This window comes from Python bivittatus, unplaced genomic scaffold, assembly GCF_059951505.1.
Source record: "Python bivittatus isolate LINGU-HERP-01145 unplaced genomic scaffold, Pbiv_v1 ctg000190_np1212, whole genome shotgun sequence".
Taxonomy (NCBI): domain Eukaryota; kingdom Metazoa; phylum Chordata; class Lepidosauria; order Squamata; family Pythonidae; genus Python; species Python bivittatus.
In genome coordinates, this window is record NW_028277042.1 from 1,657,401 (window position 1) to 1,671,389 (window position 13,989).

The 13,989-nt window shown below is 52.0% G+C and overlaps 1 protein-coding gene across 2 annotated transcripts in view; it reads right to left on the reverse strand.

Annotated features, from left to right (window-relative positions):
• The window catches only part of BCAR1 (BCAR1 scaffold protein, Cas family member), a 38,296-nt gene extending 28,327 nt beyond the window's left edge, over positions 1–9,969 (reverse strand). Inside the window, exon 1 of one of the 2 annotated variants that reach the window (XM_088135864.1) lies at positions 9,802–9,969. In XM_088135864.1, the coding sequence (XP_087991990.1) occupies positions 9,802–9,813 (12 nt within the window). In that variant the 5' untranslated portion in view covers positions 9,814–9,969. The remainder of the gene's footprint in view (positions 1–9,801) is intronic. The other variant, XM_088135866.1, reaches the window with a different exon arrangement.
• Between the last annotated feature and the right edge of the window lie 4,020 nt (positions 9,970–13,989).

Here is a 13,989-nt window from a genome sequence, read left to right on the forward strand (position 1 = left end):
TCCCTCCTTGCTCCACTAAAGCTTCTGTTACAGGTCATTTGGTCTCTATTATCCAATTGAAGTTGCTTGTCCCTTTTACCTCCTAGGACTTTACGCACCAATCCAGCAAAACTGGATGTCTAGAGATGGAGCATTTCCTCCCAAGAAAGCACAAATGATATTTGCTTCCCTTTTTACAGCATGGTTGTCCAACAACAGTGTGTGAGTTTGTGAGAATCATTTAGCTGAGAAGACCAACAGCTGGATTCTTGGAACCAGATGGGGAATGTGACACTGATCCAGGAAACAACACGATGCAGAGGACTCATTCCGCCAGCTTGGATTTCTCTTAGTAACCCAGAAATTAAGCCTGAGAGAGAGAGAGATGTCCTCTCACACCTCCCAAAGCAAGAAGCCTTTGAGATCTGAGACAGCTACTCAAAGCCCGGAGGAGGAGGAGGAGGAACCACTGTGTGGGAAGGGAAATGCGATGTGTTTTGGAACACATTCTTCTTCTCTTGGGCTGAGTTGGCCTTCTCCAAATTTCTGCATGCGCCAGATGAGTCCCACAATGGGTGTGTGTGGTAGATACGTGTCCAAAGGCTTCCTTCTCCAAGGGAATTGCAGAACCAGCCAAGGCAATTTTGCCAGAAAGAATCTGCTCACGATGGTCCAGGAGAAATCCTCTTCCCTCTATTTCTGACTCAAGAACTCATACGCCCCCATCTGAATCTGTCTTTCATTCGTAAGGCATTATTTAGTGCCTACTTTTTGACGAAAACACTAACTGTTGTCTCACAAACAGCAGAATGAATGCCATAACAAAGCCAGCTGGGTGACTTTGGGCCAGTCCCTCTCTCTTAGCCCAACTCACCTCACAGGGTTGTTGTTGTGGAGAAAATAGGAGGAGGAAGGAGTATTAAGTATGTTCTCCACCTTGAGTTATTTATAAAAATAAGAAAGGCGGGATTAAAAAAAAATACAAAGATGATTAAAAGGGTTAGGAGAAACTCACTCCCTACTGAAAATAAGGGGCTCAATTTGAGAAGCCACGGCTAAGCCCTTTTATTGCCCAACAAATGGGAACCTGGAGGAGAACCTCAGGGGCGAAGCGCAGAGAGCGGCAGGAGGCAAACACACGTGGCCTTAAATGCTTTCCTCAACCGGCTGCTCCCAGCCCAGATATACCAGACTACAAGTCCTATAATCCTGTCAGCTTTTGGCCGTGCCGGCTGAGGATGATAGGAATCAGTGCTCAATACATTTGGAGAGACATCGGCTGCTTTACCGGGTAGCTGCAGGCAATGCCTTCTGAGACACGAGCATTGCAACGGCATACATGCCTCCTCTCCAAATAATAATAACAACAACAATAATGCCCAAAGCAGCTTTATTTACTAGAGCCTATTTAGATGCCATTTCTCATGCCAACGTATCTCAATAGGGCTGTCTACAATAGAAACAGCAATAAAATGATTTAGACACATTAAGACAATTGATAGCTAAATTCAATAAAAAGATAAAAGACATTCATTAAAAGTTAAAATGCCACATTCTTCCAACATTCATCTGGAGAAGAACTTTTATACATGCAGAGCTTGCTTGGAAATGGCATATCCAGATGGATTTCCTTCCAGAAACAAAGTCTAGTTGATCCAGGAACCTCCTTACCCGCTGAATATAACACCACCAAGAAAAGCTTTTAGGAAAGCAGTTAATTAACGCCTGATAAGCCATCTCAGCCTTCCCCAACCTGACGCCCCCCAGCTATGCTGGCCTGCAAGTCCCAGAATTCTCCATCCCGCCCCCCCCCCGGCCTTTGGCCAGCTGGCTAAGAATTCTGGGAGCCGTGGGCATCAGGCTGGGGAAGTCTGGATTATCAACTCAGCACGCGGCAGCTGCTGTGGTCGACCAAAGGCCCCCCAAGGGCCCACAAGGGAGCTACCCTGCCCCCCTCCAAGCAAGGACCTTCAGAGACACCAGGACGGCCCTCCTTCTCGGCAGCATGTCCAGGCACAAGTCTCTGGCTCCATAAGCCATTCCTCACCCAGCCTGTCGCTGCAAGCTACAAATATTACACAAGACGGCACACGCCTGCACTCATCCTGCTCCTGAGAGGGGAACAGCTGAAGAGAGGGGAGGACAACCAGGTGGGCCTGCTTGGTGAACCGGACCTTTAGCAGTTTTGCTGCTCCAGGCCAGCGAGCAGAGCAGTGCAACAGTCCCAATGAGCTCAGCAATTGCGATTTCTGCAGCGACAGAAGGATTTTTCACATTACTGATTGACTGGCTTAATCCTTTCCTTTCTATACGGCCCTTCCTACAGGGATCAAGGCGCATTACATTAAAGCGCATGGTGTTGAAAAGCACTGGAGCAAAGGAAAATCCAGAGAAAACTGGTTGAAAAACCAGACCAAACCACTAGAAAAGGGACTCCTTGAGGATGCATCTTTTCAGCCAGGCTTAAGGGAGCCATTTTCCAAAGGTGCGCTGGCTGATGGACACACCAGAACCCAGCATGCCTGAGGTTCCCGCATGGTTCCCCAAGGCCCCCTTGTAGAACTGCTAAGCCATCCCAAGGAAGAAGAAGCCCCCAATGTGCCGGGCGGGAGACATCTGCGGAGTATTTCAAATCAGCACTGCTTGTGACACCCAACCTATAAACAGCATCTCCAGCTCTGTTCTTGTCAAGGCTTGCTTGGATCCTTGACAGCGATGATGTTTTCACACTTCCTGGTTGTTGTCACAATGAAAACTACAGGCATCTCTCCCACCCAGGAAAACATGTCCCAGCAGAAAGCACCGTGGGACCGGGGACCCAGAGCAGCGATGGCCTCCCCTTCATTGGATGGGTTCGAGCTCAGGCTGGACCGCTGCCTGTCCAGGATGCTTTAATCTGGACTGCCGCACAGAGGAGGGAGTGGGACCTGGGTCCTCAACAGCCTCTTCCCATTCTGATTCCGTGCAAGAACGTGGAGCAGCAATGAACAGAGGCTGAGATTTGGATTCAGAAGACCCCAGTGCAAATCCCTTCCCCCATCAAACACGGCTAGGCAGTTTAGGCAAGGGAGAGCATGCTCCTTGGACCAGAAGCACTGTAAAAAAAAAATGAAATAAAGCCTTGGGGAGAGGCATCCCCCACCTCCCTTAAGTGCTGCAGGGAAACTGTGCTACAGATGCAGCCCAGGAACAACAGCAAGAAAAACGCGCCACTCTTACAGTACACTCTACAGTACACGAAACTACTGTATTTTATCTTCTTATCTTGTCAAATGGGCTGGCAGAATAATCTGCAATGAGATCCTGGTTTACCAAAAGGCTCCTAATGGGTTCAGGAGAGAAAGAAGAGTCAAATTTGGGGCAGAGGAATTCCCAGGAGGGGGCAAATCACCAAATGTGTGCTGCAGTATTGCAACACAAACCACAAGAACGACACACTTGCATCCAGTGTCAGATTCAAGTATGACTTGGGTCTTGATGTTGCAATGCACATTTTTCATTTTTTTTTCCACCCTCATGACACCAATGAACTGGGGACTTACTGACAGAACAGCCCGACTGGGTCAAGCCGTGACCCTTCTCATTTATCCTTCTCCTTCTCACAATGGCCAGTCTGAACCTTTGCGGTCCTCTCGAGAAAAGGAGGCCCTTCTCTCCCACCACTGTTCCCCCGTAAGAGGTGCTGGGAGGCACGCTGGCCCCAACGCTGAGGTGACGTGGCGTCTTCAGGCTGTCAGCCTCCACCATCTTGTCCTCCATCAATGAATCCAATCCTTTTAGAGCCCCCCAAACGAGTAATCATGATCGCGACTTTGTAGAATGACTTGGACAGATTAATTTTATCTCAGCTTTCGTTTGTCTGGTCTGAATCTCTTTTCAGTCACTTGCAGGGGTGTCCATGTGTGTCAAAAAAGTCAAGATTAGAGGCTGTAATGTGGGACGGAAGCTCTCTCCTTTTTAGTGTGTTCAATGCCAGAATTGCAGCCACCGTCTTGATTCTCATGACTCCCTCCAGACACCTCCAATGCTGGGGCTCAGAAGGATCCAGAAACCCTGTCTGATCTGAAGTAGAAACCGCAGCCTTCTAAGTCCTAGGTGTGGACGTTCAATTGTGTTACTGAGGGAATGGATTTTGCATCTGCTCAGGAACACTTTGGTTCGCTACCCAGCATGTTCCCACAACAAAGGCAGAGACTCCTGGAGAAGGCCATGATTCCTCCCCTTTCTTTAAATCCCCCCATCCTTACTTTTGCACCCAGCAAAACGACAACAACAAACTGCCCCCGATTACTATAATAAACCACTTGCTAGGTTTGCTCGTTACATGAAGCCATAGGCTATCCAAACAGGCTGGGTTTACAAACTAGCACACTAAAACACAAAAGAACTAGCCAAACTGCTTATTAAAAATTATTAATAATAAAAATCCATGATAACAAACAGTAAAGAGATAAGGAGGGTTATAAGTCCCATGGGTAATGGGTGCACGTAGAGATTAAGTTATACATGTTTTATTTTGGTGGTTTGATCGAATTATTTTACGTTTTTGTTATTACTGGTTTTGCGTTTTGTAATTTGCATTTTAAAATTTAAAAAAAAAACTAGCCAAACTCAGCATGTCAGGCGAATGCAGTTTTTTTAACTTCAAAAGCCTTGTTAACTGTGTTGTGTGAATCCAGCCAATGAGTGAAATTTTCTTCCAATGCCTGGCTCTATCATCTCACAGGATGGAGATATTTTTGCCAAAGAATCTGGAGAAGAAAACCAACATTTGATTACCCCCTCTGACTCCCGAGAAACGGAGATACCCAATTTGGCCACAACATCAGACAATACAGTTCTGAACACAAGGGGTGCTGGCATGGGAATGAGGCTTGGTAACATTTTCAGATTCTGCATGGTTGGGTTTCCAGGTTTGTAGGCTAGCTGGCCACAGAGGCAGAAGAATGTTAGACTAGACTAGTGTTTTTCAAACTTGGCAACTTTAAGATGTGTGGACTTCAATTCCCAGAATTCCCCAGCCAGCATGGGGAATTCTGGGAGTTGAAGTCCACACATCTTAAAGTGGCGGAGGTTGAGAAACACTGGACTAGACTGATCCAGCCAGTTAATGCCACGATGTTTACCACCCTCTCCAAAAATTCTAAAACAGGGTACGCAGCTCTTTTAAATTTTGGACACTAGAGAGCCTCTAAAACTTGCCCCATTTGAGAGAAGGAGGAATTATTTAAACACATGGAAGGAAATATATTCACTGCATTAAAAGAAATCAAATTCTAATTAAGCAAAGGCTAACCAGATCTGAACTGCCTAACTCCAGACAGCCACCAGAAGGCCAAAAAGAGATACAGAAGAATCTACGTTTCAGCTCTCTCAGTGTTTGCAGCCCTGCTAGGGGACCTGCATTATACTGAAATATAACTGAAATCAAGTCTCTCAAATAAGGATTGGACATCCTGGCATTCTACAATGGCTTTCTGGCTTGCCCTTCATTCTCAACATGGCCTGCTGCAGAACTGCCCCCTCCCCCAGAGAAGAGGGCACCCCCGGCACAAAGCTGGCAGTCTACCCCAGAAGGAGGCTTTGGCTTAAAAGCTACAGACTCCAGCCCCAGCGCAGCCAGGATTTTGTTACCTTCATTCTCTCAGGAGTTCTGGACTCGCAGAGGGCGAGGATGGAAAAGTCAGGAGACATAAAGCTGGGAAATTCCTTGTGACAAATAATCTCAGGTTAAGGGGGAGGGCTTTGTGATCCCTTCATTTAAGGCTGCCTGGTTCAGACTGGAACACAGATGGAGAGGGGAATGACTGAGCAAGGCCCCTGAGATTTACATTTATACACCACTTTTCCGTTCAGAAACAACACTCCCAGTGGCTTAGAACGAAAGAGAAAACCATCAAACATGGGTAAACATCAGCAGATTAAAACAGAAATAAAATAAGAATGTGTCTATATTTTAATCTTCTGATGGTCCTTCCTCTGCCAAGGATTATTAAATGGTTGCTGATGAAGATTAATTCCTGTTACCTTATCCTAACACAGATACCGACCTGAGAACTGAAAACTTCCAAGCTGCCACAAGACCCACTTTTGGCCCAGGTGTACGGTGCAAACACAGCCCTTGCAGGCACAGGAAGTGTAAAGGGACAGGAGATTTTCAAAAGAAGAAGAAGAAAAAGCAGGGCTCAAATATCCCGCCCATCCCTTAACAGACAGGCAAGGCTGCCAATACCTGCAGGATAAAGCAGCAGCAGCTGGAAAAAACATCCAGGGGGTTGTTTCCTCCCCCACCATCCTTGGTCTCTGCAGCAAACAGAAGTGGGAAACTCATTCCAGAAACACCCTTGAACACCCCAAAAGCCGTCCTTTTGGAGTTCAGTGCGCTCACAGAATTGGAGACAAATGCAAACTGGGGAGCAGAAATCCCTGGATCAGATCCAGGGCTTGTAGTGAGGCTAGACAGCTTGCAAAGTATCTGAAGGGCCCAAAGTGTGTCAAGAAGGAAAGGGCCAAATCACAGCAGACCTGGCCCCATCCTTCTCTTTCCTGATTAAGAGCAGACCTCTGAATTTTCCATATTACCCGTACTAGCTGGGGAGAGAAACAGAAAACAACTGCCCCCCGCCCCACAAGGGTTTGATTCCATCAGACGTCTTTCTCAATTAAAGGCTCGCCATTTTTATCCTTCACCCAAAGCTCCCAGCGTTGGAGATCAAATGACCAGCAGTGGATGGCTGAGGTTTAGTTCTGACCATTGCCAGCAATTGGCAGAAGAGAGATGTAAGCGGGCCCAACTGACGTGAAGTTAAGTCCTGACGCACGCAGTGCTCTTCAAACACACAAATCAGAGGGTTCGTTTCCTTCTGCAAATATCCTGCATGACAGCTTGGAACAGCCTGGCCACGGATCACACAGCTAATAAGGCAATGATCCATAACGTATCGACCAGGGTACAGCAAACACAGTAAGTCTTGCTTAGAATGAATTTGTCTGGGATCTTTCTATGATTTCTCTAGTTGAGTAGAGCAGTGTTTCTGAACCTCAGCTACTTTAAGATGTGTGGACTTCAACTCCCAGAATTCCCCAGCCAGCTGGTTGGGGAATTCTGGGAGTTGAAGTCCACACATCTTAAAGTGGCTGAGGTTCAGAAACACTGTAGTAGAGAACAGAAACCAACTACATTTTATTCCAGTGGAAATCTAGGGACACTAGCCCAGGGCTGGGTTGCAATGATCATCTGGAGCTGCTCCCTGCCAATTTCCATAACTCATTTTAACAAGAATTACCCCTGATGCATTAAGAAAATATTGCAAGCATCTCTGATGTCAGCATAAAGTGCTGGAGCATAAAAAACTGCCGACTGTTACTTCAAAGGCCCACTGGCTCCCACATGTGTTTCAATCTCTCCTATCAGGACTGGCTCTTAAAGGAGGAGGGAGCAAACATTTGCAGGCTGATGGCCACACTCGGCCTTGGAGCGCATTAAGCTTTAAAAAGGGAGCAGGGCTGGAAAAAAACAACGGAACCTGGCTGTTGAAGTTGAAATTGATTTTAAAAATGCCACCCCGTGAGCTTAATAATTTCCGTCACATTAAAAATTAGAATTTGGTAACTGCATTTTGGAGAGGCCTTTAAGGTTGAACATCAGGGTTTGGGGGGAACACATGCACTCCTGAGATCCCTGCTTGTTCCCCAACTCTAGAGGGAAATTAAGCCAAGGGTTTGCTAGGTGGCCAATGTGCTAACTGTTTCTATGGGATATTTTGCAGGGGGCAGCCATGAAGGGTGATGCTTGCAACTGAGGAATCTCACTTTGTCCAGGATCAAAGAACCGTGGAGACCCCCTTGCCCCCAAATCTCCCAGATCCCTAAGTGCCCACTAAAACTCTAGATATTTAAATGTGCTTGCAAGAATCACATCTGAAGCCGGGATACCCAGCTTTGCATTCGCTCTGCCTTCTCACTTCTCAATCCACAACAAGTCCCAAACAGATGCGCCCCAGCAGAACAGCACCACAAACAAGGCCAGCACAGCATCACAGCTTGTGCCGACTCAAGCAAGCGATTCATGCTGCGTTCTTGAGACAAGAGTAAAACACCGGGGCACCACGAAAAAATCCTGTGAATAGGCAGAAAGAAAGAAAATCCCACTCCCCTCCCATCAACTTCAGACTAGGGAATGTTATTCAGGAACTGCTACACCCCCAGGAGGTGAATTCCAAAAACTGGCTGGGCTAACCTGTTAGATGTAAGGCAAAGGAACATTCAGGCTAAGTTTATGAATGACCTACCGCGCCAGAATGAAGCTTGTTGGGTTTGGGCTTAGGCTGTGGAGCAAATCAAGCCGGGGTTGTAAATCATGGTGAAGGGCTTAAAGTGCTGGGTACTCCCAGCTAGCCGTGGCTTCTGCAGGAAACCATAGTTAAGTGTTTTATGGTTTAGTGAAATGTGTGAACATCAACCACACACAGAGAATTGCTGCACAGCTGCTTTTTGCCATTCTTTGCATGTGTTCTCAGTATAAACTGGGGGGGGAGGGGGAGGGGGGGTTGCTCCTCAGGGGTCTCTTTAGCCCGGCCTCCAGCACATGCGACCGACCGAGGAGTAGAAGTCATTTCACAAACGCACTATCTTCGCTTGGCAAAGGGGCTTCCAGTCATGTGGGCAGTGGGGTGCAAGACTGCGACGCTTGCAGCAAAGGGACACATACACTGGGCCGGCGGAAGGGGGCTTCCACACGTACGCGCATCACCGTGCAGGCCAAGCAGCGAGCCACACAAGACACTTTCCCTACACATCCGAGGCTGGATTCCGCTCTCTCTCTACTAGGGAGACCCGACCCGGCGCGTCCTCTGCGGCGCCCCCGCAGGAGCAGAGCCCCGGAGCGCGGGGAGGTGCAAAGACCCCCCCCCCCGCCTTAGCGCTTCCCGAGTCCAGGCCCGAAGCGTCCTCCGGCCGAGGCACAGCACCGCCTCCCTCCGGGCCGGTGGGCCTCCCGAGCAGCCCGCCGTGGCCTCGGGCACCCGGGCGAGTCCGCGCAGCCCCGGCCCCTCTTCAGCCGGCCCCGCACTGCAGCCTCGGGAGCCCGCGGCAGCAGGTTCCGAGCTGAGCCTGCTCGGGCGCAGAAGGACCGAGGGGGACCTCCGGCTGCTCCGCTCCCCGGACTTCCCAGGGCGCGGAAGACCCGCCGTTCCGCCCCCCCCTTCCACACCCGGGGCGGCCGGCTGCATCCCAACCGGGCCAGCCTCCCGGTCCCTCCGCTTGCCTGCTTTCTCTCTCTCTCTCTCTCTCCGGAGAGCCCAAGCAGGCCTGCGGAGGAAAAGTCCGGCCGAGGCGGGAGCGGAGCCGCCTCCTTCCCGCTCCGCCGCGTCCGAGGCCCGGCCTCTTCCTGGCCCTCAGCGGCCGGCGAGCCGGGATGGGGCAGGCTGGACCCCGCTTCCCAGGCACTTCGCGGAGACCAGCCTCCCGCCCAGCTCGGCTGCGGAGAGAAGGGCGCCCCCGCCGCCCCAAGAGAAGGGAAAGCAGCGGAGCGGCCGCTTCCAGCCCGAAAGTCAAGCCCTCCCCCTCCCGGCTCCGCGGACCGGCGTCCACGTCGCAGCGCTCCAGCCTCCGCCGGCGCCCCCGTCCCGCTCCTGCCGCAGGTACGGCGGGCGGGCGGGCCAGGAGCTGCCCTCCTCTCGGTCCTCGCCGGGTGGCGACCTACGGCCCCAATGGCCGGGCGTCCCCGAGCGGGCTGCCAGCCGGGCGTCCGTACCAGCCTCGGGGGGGCTCTTCCCAAAGGCTCTTCCCCACCGGCCTGGCCTCTCCCACGGCGGCACTTACCAGGTAGTTCATCTTCCCGGCCCGCCGCGCGCCTGGCGCGGCCGCAGTGCCCACCGGTGCGCCTTAACGCATGATCCCGCTGCCTGCGCTCCGTCCGGCCGCCGACTGACCAGAGGCTGAGCCAGCCAGCCAGCGCGCGCCGCCCGCCCCGCGGCGCCTGGGAAGGAGGAAGGGAAGCAGCAGCCCCGCTGCCCCCGCCCCCCCCGCCTTCATTGGCTGGCAGGGAGAAAAGGAGGCGGCGCTGGCGGAGGAGCGAGGATCGGGGGGCGAAGCGAGGCTGCCGCCGGCTGGCACCGGGCGGGCCTTCAGCGGCGGCGAGGGCTCCGGCCGCAGGGCCGGGCGGGGAAACAGAGGCGGCTTGTCTGACGCAGCTGGCGCTGCCCGCCCTGCCGGACGGCCCGGCGGCTCCGTAAAGCCCTCGCCGTGCCAGGGGAAGCTCTCTTCCAGGCCCCGGTGGCGCCCGCGCCTGCCCCGCTCCGGCCGCCCCAGCAAGCTGGAAGCCGGCGCGGAACTGGCGCCCCCCCCCGCCTGCCCCTGCTCTGGCTGTGGGGAAGGAAGGGCTGGGAAAAGGCGCGTGCCTCTGAGCATGCGAAGAACTACCCTTACTTAGCCCCAAGCTCCTGAAGCGTTGGACTACACCTCCCACCATCCCCAGCAGCATCAGAATCCACCAGAGTTAGAGCTGAACGAGAGGGCTTTCGGTGCGTGTCTCGCCTTGTCTCCGCCCGTCTTCCTCGGTACAGAGTGGGTATAACCATATTGGACTGCACTACAGGATTGTTGTGGCACATCTGGATTGAGTGTGTAAAGCACTAGGGATTTTTGAAATATGCCTAATAATAATAGCATCACAAGTATTATGCTAGGATGAGGTTTCATCTTCCTCCTTGCTGACCTAATCCTTCATTTCAGATCCAGCCCCCCCTCCAGTGAGCACAACCTTTGCCATCCCTTCAAAACACGAAGAGATGCTCTGTGCCACGACTCTTCTGGGTTTTCTCCATACGGGCTACCCAGGCCTGTGACTGTGGCTCATAGCAAGCCCTAACCGTGTGGCCCTGAGCTCTGCACAGCCTTTTGCTGTTGTCACACGATGTGGTGAAACAGAAGGTGGAGAAAAAGCGCCTGGCGGGGGCTGGTGCCTGGGCAGCGCCTCCCCGCCCCCCCGCCCCCCCCGCCCCTCTGACTCCTGCGGTTAAAGAGGACCAGCAGCTGTTGGGCTGTGAGACAAGGCTGCCAGGGGCTGCCCCACAGAAGCCTCCTGAACCGGTTGAAACATCCCACCGGCGCACCCATGTGGCTTTTCAGAGTTCTTCCAGAGAAATAAGTCAGGCTGAAGATCTGCCACAAGGCCAGATTTGCAGCCAAGTTCCAGATTTGTTGAAGAGCTCTGGAGCAGGTGAGGCGGGAGGCAGAGGTGCAGGGCTGGAGGGAAGGAGAGGAGTCCAACAGGCGCAGGAGACAAGGATGTTTGGGGCCAAATAGGCTTATGGGCAGTCTGTCCAAACGGTGCCCCCTCTGAGAACAGCCTTCCCCAACTGAGTGCCTGCCAGACCCTTTGGGCCACGGCTCCCATGACTCACAGCCAGAGTAGCTGCCATACTGTCTGGGAAATGGGAGTTGAAATCCACTGTATCTGGAGGGGCAACTGTGGCAGGCTGCCCAGCACTCGGAGGGGGAGAACACCAGCGCTTCCACGTTCCCACCTATGCAAGGGTGGTTGGTTCACACAGCAGAGACGCAAAGCCCCCTCGAGGAGCTCAGCTGCTGATCACTTCAAGACAGAAGCTGTTTTTCCATCGTTCTTTCAATTTCCCTAGTCTAGCATTCCTTGGGGTCTCTCATCAAACCCAGGGCACCAGTGTTTCTTTTTTTTCAAGATCAGCCAAAGTCATCTGCCCCACCTGTTTAAACCTGGGTTAGTAAAACACACTCGCTGCATTCCCGTCTTCCATGCCCCATAAATCCTCTTTTGTCTTAATGGGGCAGCCTTATTCACTCAAGCTTAGATGGCTTTCCCACAACATGATGAACCACAACCTACCCGAAGTTAATATGCTTGCGGAAGGAAAACAAAGGCTTAATCCAGTGTCTCTCAACCTCAGCGACGTTACGATGGGTGGACTTCAACTCCTGCTGGCTGGGGAATTCTGGGAGTTGAAGTCCACCCATCGTAACGTCACTGAGGTTGAGAGACACTGGATTAAGCCATGCCGTTTGCAGAGAAGCGTGGGGAATCTGAGTGGGGCCACCGCTGCTTCTTGCCCGTCACAATCGCCCAGGAAGAATGAGAGGCTCAGGCAGGGCTGCATCGGGCTGGCTGGAAACCAGTGGCAACTGCGCATGTCCCTGCGCAGTCCCTTAGCCAGCATCGCTGAATGGTCCAGGCTGGGCCCCAGGGCGGGCTCCTCCAGCCACACCGTCCTTGTGAAACAGCATAGTGGAGTCACATGCTTGGGACAAAACCTGACACACCTAATCGCATGAGGACTTTGGAACAGCTTCTATCAGTTCCGTTGGGCTAGGCGCGCGTGTGCTTGGTGGAAAAAGAGAGGGTTGCGCCCGGCAGGGGCGAGGCTTCCTGCCAGGCAGAAACTGCTCCCTCTCGGCCGCGTTTCCCTGGGCGGGAAAGGGCCTGCCCCATTCCTCGGAGGCTCGGCAGACCCACTCGTCCTGCCAAAGCATTATGGGGCTTGTTCAAGGTAGCCTGCAGTGTGAAGCCGGCCCATGGTGGTTTACTCAGATAATGAGGATGAAGCAAACCATGGCTTAAGAAGAATCGGGTTTACGCTCCTTGCACAGCCTTGGGGAAATGGAAAAAGCCATCTTAGCTTCCTCATATGTGGAAACATCCAGTTATCATCAGTACTTGTTTGGGTTTTTTCCTCTGAATTTCCCAGAGCCTGTTTGCACCGTTTTATTTTCCAGGACCGAGTCATGGGGGAGGGGGGATTTGTGGCTTTATCCGATGTTCCCCAAATAGCTGGGGAAATATGGGTGCGTTGCCTCCACTGAGGAGAGAGAGGGTATTTCAGGCCCGTTTGCGATCAGTAACATGGTTACAGCATCTTGTTCCTCAGTACCCGCTGAGCCCCTGGGTGCCTCTAAGGGAGTGTTGTCCAAACTTGGCCACTTTAAGATGAGTGGACTTCAACTCCCAGAATTCCCCAGCCAACATCTTGAAGTCCACTCATCTTAAAGTGGCCAAGTTTGGACAGCACTGCTCTAAGGTTTCCTGGAAGGATCCAACGAATCTCTTATTTTATTTAAGAGACTTTCAATGAAAAATATGAAACAGGAGATTGGCCTGCTGAAAACCCAAGCCCCAGGGTGTGACATCACCCTTGCTAATAATCCTGCTGAACCCCACGTCCAGCAGGATTAATTGTGGTCAGAGAGGACGTGACCCCAGTTCACCCCTGCTTTGCAAGACACAGAAGAATAAGCCAAGGCTGAGTCTGCTCCTAATTTTGCCTTGTGTTTCTGGCATTGCCATATTTACAAATGCATCTTTCATATTTATTGATATCCCTAGATGCTCGCTTTTTTCCTTAAAAAAGAAAGGAAGAAGAGCAAAAGGAAAATAGTTGCCAAACAGTTTCAGAACCAGGAAATGTGCAGGTGCCTGCTTGGGTGCTACTACTGGAAAGGCAGAACAAGTTTTCCCTCCGTTGTTGTGTCATTTTTCAAGGCAAAGTTCAACTTAAGTGTTGATGCTCAGGCTGCGCGTGGGGATCTGAAGCCTCCGCAACAGCATTCCAAGGAAGGGGAATATCAGGGTGTTCTGAAGCTAGATCAGGATGTCTTCAGGGAGGGGGTCAAAAAGTTATGGTGGCCACAACGTGCATTAAATAGGGGTAGGGCCACCATCTTGACTTTTCGGACCCCTTCCTGAGGATACTCCTTCCTGTAGTTCTGGGCTGAGCCTCTAGCCATGTGGGTTCCCGCCCTCCTCTGCCCTCAGCTCACCTCTGGCAGGAGCACAATGCCACTTCAGTCAGGCGGCACAGATCCTTGCTTTGGGAAGTGGGGAGGCATTCCAGTGCAGCGCTGGGCTCCAACAAGCGCTGGATTGTTTTCTCCCGGGGGAGCAGATTCCCCCACAGGGCAAAGCCACCCTGCTTCAGGGCCGGAACTGGGGACTGGAACCGAGGACCACGGAGGGGGGTTGTGTTGGTGGCCTCCGGA